A 22,346-nucleotide genomic window follows, 5' to 3' on the forward strand; every position below is an offset into this window, starting at 1 on the left:
ATAAGTCTCATTTTATACTACAATCACTTCGCTACAACCTCATAAATTAAAAATAAAAATGAATAATGTCTCAAACAATTTTTGATTTCTAAATATAAATTTATTCTTCTGAATTTTCTAAATTTGAAAGAACTAGTAACATGTCCTCATCAGGAATTTCCTCTTCAATCATCTCATCTGGAATCTCCTCATTAAAAGTCTGCAATGATGATTCTTGTAACTCTATGGTCTCCAAACATTCGATAAATTCGCCATCAACAGATTGATCAAAAAAATCATTCAAGTCATCTCCTCCTTGTGACAATATTTCATTATTGGTGCTGTCAATTTCAATCAATGTAGTGGATAATTCAAAAGAAATTGCCACGGTCTCTTCATTGTGAGACATTTTATTTTGAAATTGCTTACTGTAAATTGCAGAAAAAAATAATCACTTTCATTTATCGTTTTTAGTAATACATAATATAAAACTAACTTTATCAAGTATTTAGTATAACAGAAGGACTGCAAATAAATAACAGAAAACATTTTTCAAATTATCTTCAGGTGTACAACATAGTTCCCCTTACAAATTAACAACTCACCTTTTTAAAAGTAGGAGAAGTGTTAGTACTGTGTAAATCAAACACCAGAAATTCACCACCAAAAATTCCTCACAAATGTACCTCAGACAGTAGTATCACAAAATGGCTGTGGTTTCCTCTCATTTGAGATATATACATAACCAATTAACTTTCATCACACACAAATACAAAACCAAAGTAACATTTTAATTGGTTCTAAATTTCAACACTTTCAAATGTGTTTTCCCCATGCAATTTTCCATAGGACATATACATACGTCTACAGCCTGAATGGCTGAACGGAATCACACCAAACTTGGCAAAATGGTACATCAAACCTAAGAGGTCAGGGAGGATCTACTATGCCCCCTTATGGTCATTTGCCCCTTAGCTTTGGCCTCCTCTTGTCTCTCGATCCTACCGAGAGACAAGATGGCGGCCGCTACGGACTGTTTGGAATGTTTACAGACGCCGGAGAACCAATCAGCTTCGCAAAGCTCCGTAACGCGAAAAGTACGCGAAGCGGAGCGCTGTTACAGATATATATCTTTTTTTGAACGTTAATTTCTCAAAATCCACTGGAGCACATATATTGAGACCTAGCAAAGGCACATCGGGCTACCAGTCCCTAATACTTTGCCAAGTTTCGTGCAAATCCATTCAGCCGTTCGATTATTATTATTATTATTTTTTTTTGCCCCGCGGGGCCCTTTTAAAACCTCCACATCAAACCTAGGGGGTCAGCGAGGATCTACTATGCCCCCTTATGGTCATTTGCCCCTTCGCTTTGGCCTCCTCGTGTCTCTCGATCCTACCGAGAGACAAGATGGCGGCCGCTACGGACTGTTTGGAATGTTTACAGACGCCGGAGAACCAATCAGCTTCGCTTCACAAAGCTCCGTAACGCGTAAAGTCCGCGAACCGGAGCGCTGCCCGGTCCGCTGTTACAGATATATATCTTTTTTTGAACGTTAATTTCTCAAAATCCACTGAAGCACATATATTGAGACCTAGCAAAGGCACATCGGGCTACCAGTCCCTACAATTTTGCCAAGTTTCGTGCAAATCCATTCAGCCGTTCGGGCTAAAAGTGAGGCCAACCGCCCTATGGAAAACTCAATGTTAAAAACACGTTTTGGGACCCCCCTTTTTTCTCAGCCCCCCCTTGACGAACCCCCCCCCCAAATTTTCAAGGGCTGCTCAGAAACAAAATGTGCCATTTTCCTGAAAATTTCAGCCAATTCCGTCCACAAACGCCAAAGTTATTAGACATAGAATTTTCAAAAATCCCATAGAGAAAAAATCCTAACTATATATACCTACTGGCGACCGCCAGTAGGTAATATATATATATAGCCAGTAGGTATATATAGTTAGGATTTTTTCTCTATGGGATTTTTGAAAATTCTATGTCTAATAACTTTGGCGTTTGTGGACGGAATTGGCTGAAATTTTCAGGAAAATGGCACATTTTGTTTCTGAGCAGCCCTTGAAAATTTGGGGGGGGGGTTCGTCAAGGGGGGGCTGAGAAAAAAGGGGGGTCCCAAAACGTGTTTTTCCAATGTTAATTTCCATAGGGCGGTTGGCCTCACTTTTAGCCCGAACGGCTGAATGGATTTGCACGAAACTTGGCAAAATTGTAGGGACTGGTAGCCCGATGTGCCTTTGCTAGGTCTCAATATATGCGCTCCAGTGGATTTTGAGAAATTAACGTTTAAAAAAAGATATATATCTGTAACAGCGCTCCGGGCAGCGCTCCGCTTCGCGTACTTTTCGCGTTACGGAGCTTTGTGAAGCGAAGCTGATTGGTTCTCCGGCGTCTGTAAACATTCCAAACAGTCCGTAGCGGCCGCCATCTTGTCTCTCGGTAGGATCGAGAGACAAGAGGAGGCCAAAGCGAAGGGGCAAATGACCATAAGGGGGCATAGTAGATCCTCCCTGACCCCCTAGGTTTGATGTGGAGGTTTTAAAAGGGCCCCGCGGGGCAAAAAAAAAAAATAATAATAATAATCGAACGGCTGAATGGATTTGCACGAAACTTGGCAAAATTGTAGGGACTGGTAGCCCGATGTGCCTTTGCTAGGTCTCAATATATGTGCTCCAGTGGATTTTGAGAAATTAACGTTCAAAAAAAGATATATATCTGTAACAGCGCTCCGGGCAGCGCTCCGCTTCGCGTACTTTTCGCGTTACGGAGCTTTGCGAAGCGAAGCTGATTGGCTCTCCGGTGTCTGTAAACATTCCAAACAATCCGTAGCGGCCGCCATCTTGTCTCTCGGTAGGATCGAGAGACAAGAGGAGGCCAAAGCGAAGGGGCAAATGACCATAAGGGGGCATAGTAGATCCTCCCTGACCCCCTAGGTTTGATGTGGAGGTTTTAAAAGGGCCCCGCGGGCCAAAATAAATAAATAAATAAATCGTTTTTTTTGGTGTGGTGCGCCCAGTTCGCGTAACGGGAAGCGGACTGGGGAGCGTACTACAAGGAAACAAGAATGATTGACTTTTAACTTATTGTATGTTTATAGACTTTTTTTTTTCTTTTTTTTCTGCTGAGTGACGTCTCGGCCTATCTCCACGGGATGCAGTCCCTACCATCTGGGTGTTTAAGCCCAGGGGGACCGGTAGTGTGGGAGAGATAACGTCTGTTCACGTTCGATTCGAAGGAAATCAGGAAGTGTTGATAAACATTGTCTGCGCCATCTTGCCTTTTTTCAAATGCCACACTTTTGTCGTGCACGGCAGCCATTTTAGATGCCTTGACCAGACCCACTCTCTGCACGCTGTCGATCCTTAGCATGGCTCCCCACCCTCGCAAGCATCTCCCCCAGGCACTGGTCACCCCGCTCTCTGTCTTATGCATGGGCAATAAACCTCCCCCCATCTGCGCTGCTCTTCCCTGAGAATCACACCCTGTGCCCGCCCGACACCTCCCTTTCGCCCTATTCACTACCGCACCCTCTGACACTCCTCTTCCTCTGTGTTCGATTGTCCAGGCCGGTCCCAGGCTATCAGCTAGCCCTGCAGATGTAGTTTATGGCCCCAGCTGTAAAGAATCACCCCTCTTCAAAGGAGTTATAGTAGATCAAGGCCCACACCCGATGAGATCCGTCACAGCACACGCGTTCCTACTATCTGAAAACCATCCTGTATTGTGATTGGGGAGGGGACCGAGCCTGAAGCGGAAGATTCCAGGGATGACTCTTTGTACATCAAAGTTTTTACAATTATGTGTCACATTAAAAATATATAGCACTCCAACAAAGTAGTAGGATTATAAAACTTTAATAACTTATAAATATATACAACAAAACAAAAACATTTAAACATTTTTAGGGAAAAAGAAGGAACAATGGTCAGTAGCGGTCGGTTGTGCGAATAGTCCCAAGGCAGCACAACGTCCAGATTTCTGGACGGCACCCAGGTGATGTTGCCTGGGTGCCGCACTGATTTGGGTATCCGGCGTGGGGCGTCCCGGGGGGTGGGTCGTCAGTAGCGGTCTGTTGTGCGAATAGTTCCAAGGCAGCAGAACGCGCTGAAATGTGGATGGCACCAAGGTGATGTCCAGTAAGTTGCCGCCCTCCGAATAACGGCGTGGGGCGCCCCGGGGGGGGGGGAGGCGGCGTGAACGGGCCTCCCCAGGTGGAGTCTCGTCTGCTGTAGTGGGGCGCCCCTTTACCGTTTCAGTTGCCATTCCGTCCGCTTTTGGTCCACTGTGTCAAAATCCGCCATTCAGCTGAGTTGCGCCCACTGTTGCGGTGCAGCGATAGGCGGCTGCCACAGGACTCTCAAAATGGCGGCCGGCTCTTCAGATTTGGGCGTGGTCCACTGAAATGGCCCTGGGACACCTTGGAAATCGGACGCTTGTCTGCTAGGTCTTGGACCCCATTCTCGAAAGCATCCCCTCAGCCTTGAGGATTCTACAAAAGTCTTGGGGGCCCCCGACTCCTGCAGGCTTCCGGTGGGGAGCGGCTGCCATGATTGCTCGCGGAATGACCACGACGGAGCCACGAGATGGTGGTGCTTTCATGCTGACGCCAGCTTCAGTCTGAAACATCCAGAAACAAGGTGGGGCTTTCATCGTTTGGGAAAAAAAAAAAGTTTTCATCCAATGAAAAGTGTTATTTTTAGGTCATATGATCAAGCCTTCCATCATTAGGAAACCAAAAGTAAAATGAACCAATGAAAAGTTTTATAAACAAGTCACATGACCTGTTATGCGGCATAGGGTATAAAAAGCGTAGAAAATCCGTTGGCACGTGAGGCGGCGTCAGTAGCGGACCGATGTGCGAATAGGCCGAAGGCAGCACAACGCGCAAAGATCCGGATGGCACCGAGGTGGTGTCTAGCAAGTTGCCGCACTGGTGTGGCCATCCTACAATGCTGAAAGTCGGCGTGGGGCGCCCCGTTGGCCTGTGAGTTCGCGTCAGTAGCGGACCGATGTGCGAATAGGCCGAAGGCAGCACAACGCGCCAAGATCCGGATGGCACCGAGGTGGTGTCTAGCAAGTTGCCGCACTGGTGTGGCCATCCTACAATGCTGAAAGTCGGCGTGGGGCGCCCCGTTGGCCTGTGAGTTCGCGTCAGTAGCGGACCGATGTGCGAATAGGCCGAAGGCAGCACAACGCGCCAAGATCCGGATGGCACCGAGGTGGTGTCTAGCAAGTTGCAGCACTGGTGTGGCCATCCTACAATGCTGAAAGTCGGCGTGGGGCGCCCCGTTGGCCTGTGAGGTGGCGTCAGTAGCGCACCGATGTGCGAATAGGGCCAAAGGCAGCGCAACAATATTTTCTGAATAGAAGACACCACAAGGCGCTGAGATGCCAAGATCCGGATGGCACCGAGGTGGTGTCTAGCAAGTTGCCGCACTGGTGTGGCCATCCTACAATGCTGAAAGTCGGCGTGGGGCGCCCCGTTGGCCTGTGAGGTGGCGTCAGTAGCGGACCGATGTGCGAATAGGGCCAAAGGCAGCGCAACAATATTTTCTGAATAGAAGACACCACAAGGCGCTGAGATTCGGTTGGCACCGAGGTGGTGTCTAGCAAGTTGCCGCACTGGTGTGGCCATCCTACAATCCTGCTCCGAATAACGGCGTGGGGTGCCCGAAGGGGGGGGGGGGGGGGGGGGGGGAGGCGGCGTGAACGGGCCTTCCCAGGTGGAGGCTCGTCTGCTGTAGTGGGGCGCCCCTTTACCGTTTCAGTTGCCATTCAGCTGAGTTTCGGCCGCTCTTGATGCTACAGCGACAGGCGGCTGCAACAGGACTCTCAAAATGGCGGCCTGTTCTTTGGATTTGGGCCTGGTACACTAAAATGGCCCTGAGACACCTTAGAACTCGGACGCTCGAATTTTTTTTCCTTTCCTCTACATGCAAAAAAAGGTAAATGCCCGGTACGTTACACGCTTCATCTGCCACGATGTACTCTCCAGAGGAACCGAAAAAATATATAGTTATGGTAACTATACCATGCATCGTCATATGGAGAGGTGGCACCGATTAATTATAGTTCTGCATAAAAGAGAGATTTGGAGGAGAACCCCCGACCTGCCAGTACATTCACCAAAGAAGTGGCACTGACAGCATCAGAGGCAAGGGAAACGGTCCCAAATATTTAGAAGAACTTTGGAAAGATTAAAATGACATGTTTAGATTGTGGCAAATTAATTTCATGTGGACAGATGAGTGTTACTCTAATAAATACAGCATATGAACATCATCATAGTCGATGGTTGGTAGAGACATTTTGACTATATCCTGGACCTGCCCGTCCTCGCCCAAAATGGCGCCGGAATAAATGGGACTCGTAACTCCTTGTTGTGTACTGGTTGCACAACCTTGATATCACGAGATACGTATGCAGTTTTGAAGCACATGGCGGGCGGGGACGAGAATAGATTGAATATTTCGACATCCCTATTGATATTAAGTTCTGATGTGTTATTGATTACTGTACTATTGAAAGTTCGAATTAACGTCACCCATGGTACTTGCCCGCAAATGTATATCTAGATAATTTTATTGTAACTGGCCCTGTCGTATTTTAATTATAAAATGTACGTCCACCGATTCCGCAACTGTTAGACACCTTAGTTCTTGCAACCTAATGGCCCGCCCGTTACGTTCCTCTACAGTGTAAATGTCTACTCATCATATACGATTACAGTTTGCTCCGTGGCCGGCCCACGTGGTTATAGGCCCGTATTTGTATACTGACATTTTCACAATAAAGGTTTTTAAAAGAAAACATGGTAGTAGTATTTACATTGGTAAAGTTTTTAATAATAGTCACTGTTTTAGAATCAGTAAAAGGCAAGTGAAATAAAGCAGTCCAATTACATGAAGGGTAAAAGGTATAATACGCAGGAACGCAGTAAAGATAAATGGTCAAGGGCTGTTGTGTTTTCTACTCCTGCAACATAAAGTGATCGATAAGAATCTCATATTCAGGCGTATCGGCGACTAAGACAGCAGGCCGACCCTCTTTTGCTCAACGGCTCCGTCATGGGACGAAGAAACGCCCTTTTTCTCGAAAAAGGAATATATTTTATTTGCAGGACAGTTGTAAATTTTCCGGGAAAGTACATTAGCCTGGAACATTATAACATGTTTAAAAAAAAATAATGTTCGAAAGTAATAAAAAGCGTAATTTTTAGGTCATATGACCAAACCTTTCATCATTAGAATAAGAAAAGTAAAATGAACCAATGAAAAGTTTTATTAACAAGTCACATGACCTGTTATGCTTACGTTACGCGCTGCGCGCCGCGCCCCGGATCACTTCCGGATGCGCTAATGCGGCGCGTCATATGACGCATTACGTGACAACGCAGGTCCAGAATATAGTCAAAATGTCTCCACCAACCAGCGGTCGGAACACAACCCCTTTCAGCAGGCTAAATAGTTCTGTTAAATGACAACAGAAGGGACAGGCAACAAGAACCATCAGTCAAAGAGGGGAGGGCAAGTTCTTCTCTACCGGGTCACGTTGGGGCGCTACCGGAACTGATCGAATTGGTAGTCTACAGTGTTTCTGGATGTTTCAGACTGAAGCTGGCGTTAGCATGAGAGCACCACCATTTCGTAGCTCCGTCGTGGCCATTCCACGAGCAATCATGCTAGCCGCTCCCCACCAGAAGCCTGCGGGAGTCGGGGGCCCCCAAGACTTTTGTAGAATCTTCAAGGCTGAGGGGACGCTTTCGAGAATGGAGCCCAAGCTCTAGCAGACAAGCGTCCGAGTTCCAAGGTGTCGCAGGGCCATTTCTGTGGACCACGCCCAAATCTGAAGAGCCGGCCGCCATTTTGAGAGTCCTGTGGCAGCCGCCTATCGCTGCCCCGCAAGAGCGGGAGCAACTCAATTACATGGTGAGCGAGACGCTGTAGTCGAAAGAGCGGGCGGTAAACAGCTGAATAGCGGAAGAGGCACAGTGTAGCAAAAGCGGGCGGAATGGCAACTGAAATGGTAAAGGGGCGCCCCACTACAGCGTGTCTTTAGGTGAAACGGATTGTGGGACAAGGTCAAGAATGGAAGAGTTACCAAAAGGCAAAAAGTTCCGCTTCATCCCGGGAGCCGGCAACCTATGTCGGGGGCGATCTCAGGCCACACCAGGAGAACACGACTTGGGAAGGGGGCCGGAGCCAAGCGCCCCCTCCGAGTCCGCGCCATCACACCGTCCCTCGGGGGCCTCCGTCAAGCGGTTCAGGGTGGCACCGCATCACATTGTTTACAAATGCAGTCACGTCCTCAAACAGCCCCCACTTACTTTGAGAATAGTGAAGCTGAAGCAAGTGCAAATAGGCTTCAGACAGTGTTACAAGCACTCCTCAAAACTTTGAACCATCAGAGTGCATGAGTTTCATGCTCGATCGATTGAGCTAGCCGGATCGGGCAACAAAAAGTATAAAATAGTTATGTAAATAGTTGTTTAATAAAATGTTTTACCCTGTTACTTTGCTGGTGTGTTGTATATATTTGTAATATTTGCATAGAGTTTATCGTTATTTTGGGCGGGGTGGGTGGCGGAGCCGAGCTGTCTTGCAGCCATCATGGTGTGGAGTTCAGTTCATCTCACTAGTTTCGTATTTGTCATGAGGGGTTGTTCCTAATGTTTCTATTTTAGCGAGGTCAAAAAGAGATCCCATTAGTGGCCTACTGATTTTGCTCGATTCCTTTTGTTTTTTTACACGATTTTTCGCTATCTGCAAAGACTAAACAGAGTATTGCGACTCTGTGCTTGTTTGTAAATAGAGAATGAACCAAAGAGAACCAATTCTAAAACAGTAAATGCTTGGATAACAATCAATCAAATGGAGAGAGAAGCAGGCACGACGGATTACAACGGGGACAAAGGCCTGCGTTAACTACCCTTCACTATCTGCAAAGAGAGAGTACTCCTAATAGAAATGAGGGGGGGGGGGGCAGTATTCAAAGCAGATCAGTGTGCATAAACACGAAAATGTTTTTTCTTACCACGTACTTGACATTCGACAGCTTATGATATTTGCTATTAAAAAAACATTGAAATTCACTGAAAAAACCATAGGTTATAGACCATATATAGTTAGGAATTAGCATTTACAAAACCTTGAAAATTCACTGAAAAAACCATAGGTTATAGACCATATATAGTTAGGAATTAGCATTTACAAAACCTTGAAAATTCACTGAAAAAACCATAGGTTATAGACCATATATAGTTAGGAATTAGCATTTAAAAAACCTTTTTTTACTCACACAAAACCATTGAAATTCCATATATAGTTAGTAGTACTAACTATATATCGCGCACCCGCAATCCACTGCTGATCATGTCACATATTACATCATTCATGACATGGTCAGTGACATCACTGATGACATCACTGATGACATCTCAAATGACATCACTGATGACATCACTGATGACATCTCAAATGACATCACTGATGACATCTCAAATGACATCACTGATGACATCATTCATGTGATAATACGATGAACCTCTTCAGACTCTAATATAACCTTAGATACACTCAGTGTAATCAGACACTCACAGACTGTCACTCATCCATGGAGTTACTTACACACCTAGTCAGTCATGCAAAGAATCAATCACACCTCCATTTCCTCAACTATACAGTTATACACACCTTACTTATTCAAACATATACTAACACATATTTACTCTCTTTTACAATCCCTGATACAAGTTCACAATGATCAATACAGCCACTCACACATTCACTGGCTCTTATGCACAGTTATTTATATATGCCAACTCTCACATGTACTGTGTTTTACATATGTACTTACTTTGACATGTAGCACTGAGATATCCATTCACTCACCAATGCACTCATGCACACAGTCAACCACCCATACAGCTGTTTCCACATGCACTTTTGAACCCATACATCTAGTGAATCAACTGCTCACACATCTATGCACAGAGTCATACACCTCCCAGCCACCCACACACACACTCAGTCTCCCATACAAATACTTGAGCAACCAATCAATAACCCATATACTTACTCATATAGCTACTGATCAACACATGCAGCAGTTTACAGAACAGCAAACATAATGATGCACAAATTAAGACAGTTCAGTCACTAACCCATGCACTCAGTGAGACACATTTAACCACTCACTCATACAGTCAGTCATGCACCTACTAAATCCTTCATCCAGACACTTCTACATCCACTCATTCTTCAATATGTAAGACATATTTTAACTTTACAGAAATACACAGTCACTGGATGTTGTCATCAGTGATGTCATTTGAGATGTCATCAGTGATGTCATTTGAGATGTCATCAGTGATGTCATCAGTGATGTCACTGACCATGTCATGAATGATGTAATATGTGACATGATCAGCAGTGGATTGCGGGTGCGCGATATATAGTTAGTACTACTAACTATATATGTAATTTCAATGGTTTTGTGCGAGTAAAAAAAGGTTTTTTAAATGCTAATTCCTAACTATATATGGTCTATAACCTATGGTTTTTTCAGTGAATATATATATATGTGTGTGTGAATACATAACTGACAACCAAACTCCCCAAATTCCCCCCAAACTCCCCAAATAACAGCCATCTGGGCGCCTTCAACATTGACTGGGGAAATGAGAACCCAAGTCTCTACCGGGATATGCTTGACACAGCAAACCTTTTCAATTTAACAACTTCTGTCTGCCGCAGCTCACAACAAAGGCAGAAAACTGGATTTAATCCTTTCCTCGCTCTGTGGCTTAGCTCACTCCACACTGGAGGAAGTTGTTTGGTCTGATCACTGCTCTATTCATGTCACGATTCTTGTCAAGATTACACAAGTACCCTCCACTAGATGGACCAGCACAATTCAAGTGCGGCAATACAGAATTATCATTGAGGAAGCGTTCAAGTGTCTCCTAGTCCCCAAACTTGTATCACTAAAGATGCTATACGACCCCAATGTCATATCGCATGCTTACGTCAAGTTCCCCGAAAAATTTGTTGACATCACGACCCCAATATGACATAAACAGCCCAGAAAATGACCTCACAAACCTTAGTTCAACTATGAGCTACACAATCTGAGAAATAACACAAACGCTGTAAAAATATCCAGGTCAAAATATAGCTCTAGAAATCTACAAAGAAGAAATTCAACTAGCCAAGGTCTCCTACATTCAATCCCAAATCGTTTAATCTTTGATTCCTACCAAGTCTCTGTTCAGATTTACATTTAAAAAGAGCACACAATGACTAACTCTACGCAAGCCTGATCAGAAATTCACAGTAGCACATTTGCCAAATTCTTTACCGACAAAATAAACAAAATCTAAATTTAACTCCTTTCCTCTTCTGCACACAATCCCAACTACTTACCGAAGTCAAATAAATACTGGAGATCATTTAAATGACTCCGACAAGATGACATCACCAAGGTCATCAAGCTCATGAAACTTACTCTCTACTTCAAGGACAGCCTTTTGACGAACATCGTCAAATCTAACTCTCTCTTTCTTGCCCTCTACAAGCTACTCCTGACCAACACCTCCTTACAGCAAGGCGCCTTTCCCAGTAACCTGAAGATCGGTCAAGTATCCCCAAAAACATAATTAAGATCAAACAATTCTGGATAACTACAAACCAATAACAATACTTCCACAACTTGGCTAAACCATTTAAAAATGTGTTGCTGCACAACTAAACAAGTTCATACTGACAAATCAACTCAAAGCACCATGCAAATCAGGATTCAGGCAAGGTCACAGCAGGGCAACAGCTACTATAAATATTCTAGATGATCTTCTGAAATTATGGACAGCAGTGATTCTTGCCTTTTAATTCTCCTAGACCAGCCTGGAGCCTTCAACACAGTACAGCACAAACTACTACTTAAAACGCTCAGAAAGGGCATAAAATACTCAGTTTTAAACTGGTTCATAATATTCATCATGGACCACTCTAATCTAGTCAAAATTGACTCCAACATTTTTAGACTGAAAAAGATGACTTGTGGCATTCCCCAGAGTTCTGTTCTCCCTTTCATCTTGTTTAACTTGTATGTAGATCTACTCCAACAACAAACTTCAGCAATTTGCAGACGTTACTCACATTTATGTTAAAATCTCATTGCACAAAGATCTCCTTGCTCTCAAGAATGGTCTAGATTCAGTATTCAACTTGGCCTCTACATACCTACTGAAACTGAATCCACAAAGAACTGAGTTCCATGCTCCTGTCACATAAAGCAGCCAATAGAGCAGATCTAGCACTAATCTCCATACTACATAACTATGGGGGCCTGCTCTCGCCATCCCCCATGGCCAAGCCCGTGGGTTTCCGCATAGACCGCAAACTCTCACTCAAACCACACGTATGTAAACTAGCCCAAACAACAAGTTTCCACTTAAGACAACAAAAAAGGATAAAACATCTTACCAATGGCCAACTCAGAATGACGGCCAAAACTTAGCGATCTCCAGAACTGACGTAGGAAACGCCTTACTATCTGGTCTGTCAGCTACCACTCTCAACTCCCTTAGAATGATCTTCCATTCCACAGCGCGCCTAATCCCAGACAGAGAAGTTTGACCACATCTTGCCCATTATAAAAGACCTTCACTGGCTTCCGCTCGAGTCTTTAATCTGATTCAAAATTGGCTGCATTTCCATCAGAACAATTCAAACCAGCCAGCACAGTTACCTCTCTAATCTACTGAAAATATCAGGTGAAATTAGACAATCCCACAGCAGTTCCTCCCTCCTGCTAGAACCTCTATAATTCAAATCACCGTTGGCTCTTTCTCTGGTGTCATCCCCTCATTTTGGAACTCCTTACCCAACAAGGTGAGACTGGCTCATGACGTCCTTGCCTTCAGGAAACAACTTTAAACTTTTCTATTCAGAACCTGTTTCAGGTCAAACACTTAACAGGTTGAACCTATACTAGAATCCCACTTCTTTCTCTGCAGAGTTTTACGTATCCATGTTCTTCATCACTAACGCCCCCTCCCTTTCCCCTCGGTCTACATTTCTATATATAGATTATCTCTTTTTGACTTGAACTCATATTATGCTCCAGTCTTAAGTTATTGTTGTTTCATTGTAAAGCACCATAATACCACTTTGTGAAGTAGCCCTACAGAAAAACATGGTAAATAAATCATGCTGGTAGAAAACATGAAGACAAATGGCTGTACGTGCTCCAGCTCTATGTAAAGCGTAATAACATAAGCATGTGTTGTGTTTATGTAAAGCGTAATAACAGGAGCATGTGTTGTGTTTACGTAAAGCGTAATAACAGGAGCATGTGTTGTGTTCTGTTTATTACAGGTACCGATGCGCATGATGTCCAGCAGTGGAGACCTCTGTGAACCTGAATTCCTAGTGGATGATGGAGATCCACTGAACTGCCATGTCACAATAGAATCCCTTCTGACATCAGGAACAGGGTTTGCCAACTTTGGTGGATTTTTTACCTGGGCTGCAATACTACTAATGATTACTCACATCCACATGAATGTGGAAAATTTTGCCAAAAATGGCATTTTTGGACAATTTACAGATATTTTTGCATGTGTAACTCTATTTTTAAAGGACCCTTATGACTGGCCTACCCTATATGTCATACTTAGTTCAAATATTTTTATTGTAATTGCTGTTACCTTGGAGAAGTTCATGACCCGGAGTCGGAATTGCGAAGTGCTTGGTATGCTGTTGCAATCTGTGAACCTCGTGGCACTGATCATTTTCCCAATAGTTGTAATTCATACAAAGAAAACCTCTCCAATTGGAGGAATACTTACTTTGTTGGTGTATGCCATTCTCTTTTTCAAACTACTGTCCTACAAATTTGTGAATGACATCTACAGAGCAAGGCACCCAAAGAATACTAAAGGAACCTTGAAAAGAATAATTCCTGATAACCGCCAGAACAGAAAGAATGAAAGGGAAAATTGTAAAGATGTTTTCTACCCATTAAATTTGAATCTTCCGGATCTTTACTACTTTGTTGCTGCCCCAACACTCTGCTACCAGCTAAACTACCCCAAGACCTGTAAATTTCGAAAAATGTTTTTCATTGCAAGACTTCTGGAAATAATTATATTGTTCCAGTTCATGGTCACACTTGTTCAGCAACTTATTCTTCCAGTCATACAGAAATCAATGAAGCCCATCTGTCACGTTGAATCCACACAGTTCTTGGAGTATATTCTGAAGCTTGCAGTAGCCACGAACTTTGTCTGGTTGGTCTTCTTTTACTGGTTCTTCCACTCGTTCCTCAATGCTGTTGCAGAGCTTCTCTACTTTGCAGATCGTGAATTCTATCAGGATTGGTGGGAAACAAAGTCGATTCTGGAATTCTGGACAAAGTGGAATAGACCAGCTCACAACTGGCTTGTCCGACATGTCTACATACCTTTAAAACAGAGGGGGTATGAGAAGCTGTATCTGCAGGGAGCAGTTTTCCTGATTTCAGCTACTGTTTTTGATTGCTTGATTGCTATTCCCCTGCAAATGTACCAGTTTTTGATTTTTAGGGTTATGTTTTCCCAGTTCCTAATAGCTTGGATCCTAGACAAAGTCTTAGGTGATAACCTTGGCAACCTCATTATGTGGCTAAATGTATTTTTTGGTATCCCACTAGTTTTGCTTCATTATTTTCATGATTATTATGTCCAATATCGGCCTACAGTTTCCAGCTGGGGGCTGCTTTACTAATTCACCAAAGTCCATATGTTCTCTGTATGGTGTTAACATGTATTTTTGATTATAATAAAGAGCCCTGTTTGTGTTTTACCACTTGTAAGAAATTGACTATACAGTTGCGGAATGTAATACAATACAGTAAACAAACAGTTGTTTCATTACAACATTTTGCCTCATAATAGCATTAAAAGGAGAGTAATTTTCAGTTATGCTCATGGTTTCTGTTTGATGTTGTAAAGGATAGTTGGAGCACATTTCACTTTTGATATATACACATTTCGTTCTTATATGATAGGAGTAGTGCGTGGAGTAGTGTGGCTCACTGGTTAGAGGCGGCAGACCCGGGAGCAGAAGTCGGCCCGGGACCAGGGTTCAATTCCCGACGCGGCAGGGTCGTGGACTTGGGTCAGTGGACTCGATAGTTCTCGCTTTGGTGCTTACTCTAATCAGGGGTTCCACTCGGCAACTCTGGGCATTAGCTTGCCTAATCTCCACAACGGCCTCATCAACTCTGGGGATGCCTGGCTCCACCTTGGGGACTCCCAGCAGGGACCATCCCACAGGGAAAGCCAGGACGGGTTCCCCAGAGTTATACAGCACCAGGAAACCTATGGACGGGTAGCAGTGCGCTTTACAAGCTCAAATACATACATACATACATACATGATTAATTCATGTGGACGCCTAATTTTACTTGTTAGGAATTTATTATTAGTTACCCAAAGTGCTTGCTTTTAAAACTCTCTTTAAAAAAAAGGCCAATGTTTTTAGTGGTGGATTATCTACGACCAAGTTGCTACAATGAGTTGACAGTGAACACATGAATGTTATGTTGCTCGTGCTGAAATTTGTACTGTTATCGCACTGCATCTGTGACTAGCAATACATACTTATTGGACTTGGCCCTTCTGGCAGGTTCACCCCTAAACTTTTTGCTTCGTGAATGTGAATTGGAGGTAGTGATTTTTGGTTTCTGCGCACTTTCACTGTGTCCCAGTGGAAAGTGCGTGCGCACTCTGAGTGCATGTGGTGAGATAGGCCTGCCCTCCCATAGGAATGCATGGGGAATGTGTGTGTCCCTGGTAGTTCCTGATGCGTGGGGTGTACAGGCTCGAGTCTGGTATGTGCGAACTCGTGAGAGTGAATGCTGCACAATGGTATGTGCGGCTTGTATGTGTCTAGTGGGGAAGTGCCACTTCTAGACATAGCTGTACGTGTGCTGTGAGGGTGCTGGAGTGTGATTGGCTGGAGCTGGCTGGGATGCCAGGCTCCAGGATGTCTGGATGGGTCTGCCCAGTGGTGAGTGCTGAGATCAGCATGCTGATGTGAGGGGAGGGCTGCACCTGGTTCCTGATGGGGCTGGGCTTTCCCCACACAATGCTGGCTCCGCCCCCTGTGGTGCGTCTAACGACCCTAGCCTCCCTAGTGAATGAAAGGGGTGGTTGAGCAATCAAGGGTGCTCCAAAACCAGCTGCGACTGGTTTCTCCCCCACCCTGCACCTACAGACAAAGGTTTTCATAGTATAAAAATGGGGCTGTGTCCCCACACAAACTGTTCTCTGCCAGGATCCTGAGGGGGCTGCTGCTGTTGCTGGGCAGGAGGACCGCCACTTGGATCGCCTCCCTGCCTGGAGGCCCAGTGAGCTCAATCAATCAATCAATCAAGTCATTTATAGAGCGCACTACTCACCCGTAGGGTCTCAAGGCGCTAGGTGGGGGGGGTGCCGTTACTGCTCGAACAGCCAGGTCTTGAGCTTCTTCCTGAAGGAGAGGTGGTCTTGGGTCAGGCGCAGGTCGGTCGGGAGTGAGTTCCAGGTCTTGGCGGCCAGGTAGGAGAAGGACCTTCCTCCTGTTGTCGCTCTTCGGATGCGGGGGACGGCGGCGAGGGCGTGGCTGGTTGATCTGAGGTGGCGCTTGGGAGTGTAGAAGTTGATTCGGTTGTTGAGGTAGCTCGGGCCTTGGTCGTGTAGGGCTTTGTGCGCGTGGGTGAGGAGACGGAAGGTGATTCTTTTGTTGACGGGGAGCCAGTGCAGGTCTCTCAGATGTCCGGAGATGTGGCTGTTTCGTGGGATGTCGAGGATGAGTCTGGCTGAGGCGTTCTGGATCCGCTGGAGTCTCTTCTGGAGCTTGGCGGTGGTTCCGGCGTAGAGGGCGTTGCCGTAGTCCAGTCGGCTAGTGACGAGGGCCTGGGTGACAGTCTTCCTGGTCTCGGTGGGGATCCACCAGAAGATCTTCCGTAGCATGCGTAGGATGTTGAAGCATGACGAGGAGACGGCGTTGACTTGTCTGGTCATGGAGAGGGAGGAGTCCAGGATGAAGCCCAGGTTGCGTGCGTGGTCCGTCGGTTTGGGTGCGGTGCCCAGGGCGGGGGGCCACCAGGAGTCGTCCCAGGCGGAGGGCGAGGAGCCCAGGATGAGGACCTCCGTCTCGTCTGAGTTCAGTTTCAGGCGGCTGGTCGTCATCCATTCGGCTACATCTCTCATCCCTTCGTGCAGGTTGGCTCTGGCGGCGGCGGGGTCGTTGGTCAGGGAGAGGATCAGCTGGGTGTCGTCGGCGTAGGAGATTATGTTGAGGTTGTGTTGGCGTGCGATGGCCGCGAGGGGGCTCATGTAGACGTTGAAGAGGGTGGGGCTCAGCTAGGATCCTTGAGGGACGCCGCAGATGACTTCGGTGGCCTCTGACTTGTACGGTGGTAGGCGGACTCTCTGTGTTCTTCCGTTGAGGAAGGAGGTGATCCATTCCAGTGCCTTCTCCTGGATTCCGATGTTGCCGAGGCGCTGTACTAGGGTGCGGTGGCAGACAGTGTCGAAGGCCGCGGAGAGGTCCAAGAGGATGAGGGCCGCTGTTTCTCCGTTGTCCATCAGGGTTCGGATGTCATCGGTGGCAGCGATGAGGGCGGTCTCGGTGCTGTGGTTGGCTCGGAAGCCAGACTATGAGGGGTCGAGGCATCCATTCGTCTCGAGGAAGGCGGCCAGCTGTTTGTTGACGGTCTTCTCGATGACTTTGGCCGGGAACGGGAGGAGCGAGATGGGACGGTAATTCTTGAGTTCGGTGGGGTCTGCTGTAGGTTTCTTGAGAAGAGCGCTGAGTTCTGCGTGCTTCCAGCTCTCCGGGAAGGTGGCGGTGTCGAAGGAGGTGTTGATAATGTCCCGCAGGTGGGGTGCGATGACAGCGTCGGCCTTGTTGAAGATGTGGTGAGGGCAGGGGTCAGTCGGAGATCCGGAGTGGATGGAGTTCATTGTGCGGATGGTGTCTTCGGTGCTGATCGGAGTCCAGGTGCAGAGGGTGGTGGTGGGTGGCGTTGTTGCGGTTGTGGCGTGCGTTGGTTGGATGCTGAAGCTGTTGTGTATGTCCGTGATCTTGTTGTGGAAGTAGGACGCGAGGGAGTTGCAGAGGTCTTGCGACGGGGTGATGTCATTGTTTCCGGCGTTGGGGTTGGAGAGCTCTTTCACGATGTTGAAGAGTTCCTTGCTGTTGTGTGCGTTGTTGTCCAGCCGGTCCTTGTATGTATTTTTCTTGGTGGCGCGGATCAGTTGGTGGTGTTTCCGGGTGGCGAGCTTGAGGGTGGTCATGTTGTCCGTAGTTGGTTCCCTTCTCCATACTTTCTCGAGGGCTCGGCAGTTCTTCTTGGAGCTCTTGAGTTCGTCGGTGAACCATGGGGTTTTTCTGCTGCCGGGTCTGCTGGGCGGGGTTCTCAGTGGGGCGAGTTCGTCCGCGCAGTTGCTGATCCACTTCGTGAGGTTGTCGGCGGCCTGGCTGGGGTTCGCTGAGCTGGCGGGAGGGTGCTGGCTCAGGGAAGCGGTGAGCTGGTCGGCTGTGATCTTGTTCCAGCTTCTTCGGGCAACCTGTTGCTGGTGTTGGTGGATCGGCGTTCTTTTGAAGGTGAAGTGGACGCAGCTGTGGTCCGTCCAGTGGAGTCCTGTTGCGTGGCTGAAGGTGACGTCTTTGCTGGATGAGAAGACGGCGTCGAGTGTGTGTCCGGCGAGGTGGGTGGGGGTGGTCACCAGTTGCTTGAGTCCGAGGTTGGCGAGGTTGTCGAGCAGGGTGATGGTGTTGCGGTCGCTGTTGTTCTCCAGGTAGCTCTGGGCCCAGCCTTGCCCCCCCCCCCCTGCCTTGCTGTACTCCTGGAAGGACTTTCTGCTGGACTGTGGCACCCCTCCAGCGCCTGGGAGCGCTGGTACTTTGTCCTAAAGCGCTTGGGAGCGCTGGCTTCATCTCTAGCGCCAGGAATCGCTTTATCTGTGCCTATAGCGCTTGGGAGCGCTTTATTGTCCAGCAGCGCCTGGGAGCGCTGTTCGTCGGCTTAGAGCGATTGGGAGCGCTTTTGTAAGGCAGGTGCCTACCCTGCATTTTGCTGCTCTAGCGGCTGCCCAAGCCGCGTATTTGTCTGATTTATTTATTTAGAACGGGAGCCTACCCCGTATTGTGCCCAAAAACTTCACCGGCCCGGGAGATCCCGAGCCGAGTGCTGGTCCTGCCTCCTGGGCGCGCTGGGATTGGTTCCCGGCTGTCAGGGTTCCCATCGCGTCATCCTTGGTCCGCGCAGGGATTGGCCCGACCTCGAGGAGTTCCCCACGCTCCTGCCCTGTGAGGAGGAAGATTGCCGGCGCTCGCGGGGCTCCCATGAGGAGAGGAGAGCCCCGCACCGAAAGAAGGCCGGCCGCAGCAGAGACTGAGCAGCCGAGGCTCCGGAGAAGGAGGAGAGAGCCCCACTGGTAGAAGCCCAGCAGGAGAGTCGACGCCGCCTCCCCAGGTAGCCGGTGAGTGCGGGCGGGCTCCGGAGTCGCTCCTCTGCCCAGGGCTCCAGGGGTCAGTGTCTTGTCGGGACCCCAGGAGGGGGACTCCAACCAAGTAGGCGGCCCCCTTGCTCATTGAAGGCCCCGTGGGGCCCAGGCACATCCCTAGAGCAGCCCCAAAGGCAGCGGGCTGCTCCTACGTTGCGGGGGCAATTAGTTTAGAGCCCACGAGGCTCGTGGGGCATATTTGTGACGGGCTCAAAGCGCACCATTGCCTTTAGGAGTCCCCAGGAGGGGGGCTCCAGCTTACAGCGCCAGTGTTGTTCTTGAGCCCCGAGGCTCCGACAAGGCCGCATTCTGTTTCAAGCCACGAGAGGCTCAGCTGGCATTCTAATTCGAGCCTAAGAGAGGCTCCAACGACGGGGCCATATTTGTGTTCGAGCCGCAAAGGCTTCCCGGGGGCACCATTGTTCTAGGTGTGTTTTCAGAGCCCAGTGAGGCTCCCAAAAAGGAGACAAGTATATGTTCAGAGCCTGCGAGGCTCCCAAGTTGGCCACCCCCATTCTCTACACCAGCTGCCCAGCACTTCGTGGGCAGCTGCCACGTTTAGGCCCCTGACACTGGGACACAGGGCGTCCTAGCTCTAGAGAGGCCAGTTGGCCTAGGGACTGCCACAGGTGGTGGCTTATGGGATTTTTGCGCAATTGTGTGCTCCTGCACCTCTGAATGTGTTTTAATGCGTCATGTGCCATGTTCTTACACCGCTAAATGTATGTTATGCATCATGTGTTATGTGCTTACACCCCTACAGGTATTGTGATACTTAGGTGGTTGTTCTCCTAGTACAGGTAGTGCTAGTGAGGTCCTGGTTACCAGTAGTTACTGGTTGTGTGCTACAGTGATTTACATCCTATGTTCTATGTTCTAAGTGCTATTTCTAAAAGTGTTACTTCTAAAAGTGCTGATTCCTGACAGTGGTCCTGGAGGCCCTGTCTTCTACATATCCCCTGTAAATTCTGCCCGTGCCTGTTGGCACATTGTAAAGTGTGTGTTTTTATCTAATGTGTTTTGGTGTAATACAAAGGCTATTTTTATATATAACCTTGTGTGGAGTTTCCTTTGTGGTGGGCCTTGGGTGTTGTTGCTGGGGTGCGTGCTCAAATACTTAACTCACATCGCCTCCAAGTTTAGGCTTGCTGCTCGCGCCACGTTACCTAGAGGGTGAGCAGGGGTTATCTTGGCGTGTACCTCCCTTGCCCTGACTTAGGAGTGGTGGTCTCTGACTGACTTTGGCGCAAGCCCTGGCCAGCCAGGGATCCCATTTCTAACAATACTACTCACTGACTCACTGTCAGCAAAACTGCTCTCCCACCCTCGCAGCTCCACCATTAAGTCAGGCCTCTCCTGAGCCCCTGCACTCCCGTAGTGTTGTTGTTGGAGGCCCTCCTCCACCGGCACATTATACCTGCGCCTCATCCCTGGTGGTCCAGTGGACCTCTGACTTCTTTCTCTCGCTCCGCTTTCTGCTCTGTTTTCACACTTTAGCTTTTTCACCCTTTCACTCTCTATAGCACTTTTCTTCTGCTTTCTGCTCCATTTCACCCTTTATTGTTTTCATCCTTGTACTCTTTATATCTTTTTTTTTCTTTTCCACCTTTTTATTCTTTTTATTGCTTGCTTTCCCCCGTTTTTTCCCGCCGCTGCTGCCCCTGTCGCTGCCGCACCCACGGCTCCTCCCCCAGCGCAACCAGCCTGAGCCAGTTCCCTTCCCCACTCCTGCCTCCTGCCTCCAAGCTGTCCAGCCCTCCCCAATACCTACTTAATGGCAGCCGCTGTGCGGCCGTGCCTCCAGCATGCCAAAGGCAAGCCCGTTTGCGACCCGACCGCGACCAGTGCCAGGAACCTTGGACCGGCAACGCTACACTACAGCTGCACTCCACGAACTCAATCCAGGGCGTAACAACAACTGCCAGCCAGCATCACCAGCCGACACCCACAGACCCTTCTGCTGTCACTGCTGCCGGCACACCTGCAGAACCGCCAGGAACACTGACCCAGCACAACCCGCCCGCAAGAACACAACTGAACCGAAAACCCTGCAATGCATCCTCCTCAACGCCCGATCACTCCACAAACATGCCTTCGAAATCTGGAACCTCCTCGACAGCCTCACCCCGGACGTAGCATTCTTCACTGAAACCTGGACCAACACCTCCTCTGGACCATACATCGCCATCGCCATTCCCCAAGGATACAAGATCTCCTGATGGAAAACCTACACTTCAAGATACAGGCCAGCACTATCACCACCCTCCGAGAAGCTCTCTTCTACCGTCCTCCCGGACCCCGCGGACCTTTCACCAACTCCATCATCGCATCCACCAACTACACCCTGCTGGGAGACAAGATACAGGCCAGCACTATCACCACCTTCCGAGAAGCTCTCTTCTACCGACCTCCCAGACCCCGCGGACCTTTCACCAACTCCATCATCGCATCCACCAACTACACCCTGCTGGGAGACCTCAACTTCCACTTTGACAACCAACTATACCCCAACACCACATCCCTCCTGGACAACCTCCACAATACTGGACTCCCTCAGATCGTGACCGAACCCACACACTCAGCAGGACACACCCTCGACCCCCTCTTCACAACAGCAAACTCCATCACTTTCAGCCACACCACGAACTCCCTTGGACAGACCCTTAATGTGTCCACTACCCCTTCAGAACACGCACCATACAGACACCAGCACCTTCTCTCATGAAGAAACTGGACCAAAATCACTGACGACCAACTCAACTCCTCACTCAGCAACTCCACCTCAACCACCGTGGAAGACAACAACCCAAACACTGCA

At 47.8% G+C, this 22,346-nt stretch overlaps 1 protein-coding gene across 1 annotated transcript in view; it reads left to right on the plus strand.

Annotated features, from left to right (window-relative positions):
• The window catches only part of LOC144752262 (diacylglycerol O-acyltransferase 1-like), a 75,566-nt gene extending 60,617 nt beyond the window's left edge, over positions 1 to 14,949 (plus strand). The window contains exon 2 of the mRNA XM_078640272.1: positions 13,368 to 14,949. Coding sequence (XP_078496398.1) covers positions 13,368 to 14,756 — 1,389 coding nt within the window. The 3' untranslated portion in view covers positions 14,757 to 14,949. The remainder of the gene's footprint in view (positions 1 to 13,367) is intronic.
• The last annotated feature ends 7,397 nt before the right edge of the window (positions 14,950 to 22,346 follow it).

This window comes from Lissotriton helveticus, chromosome 4_2 (assembly GCF_964261635.1).
Source record: "Lissotriton helveticus chromosome 4_2, aLisHel1.1, whole genome shotgun sequence".
Lineage (NCBI taxonomy): Eukaryota > Metazoa > Chordata > Amphibia > Caudata > Salamandridae > Lissotriton > Lissotriton helveticus.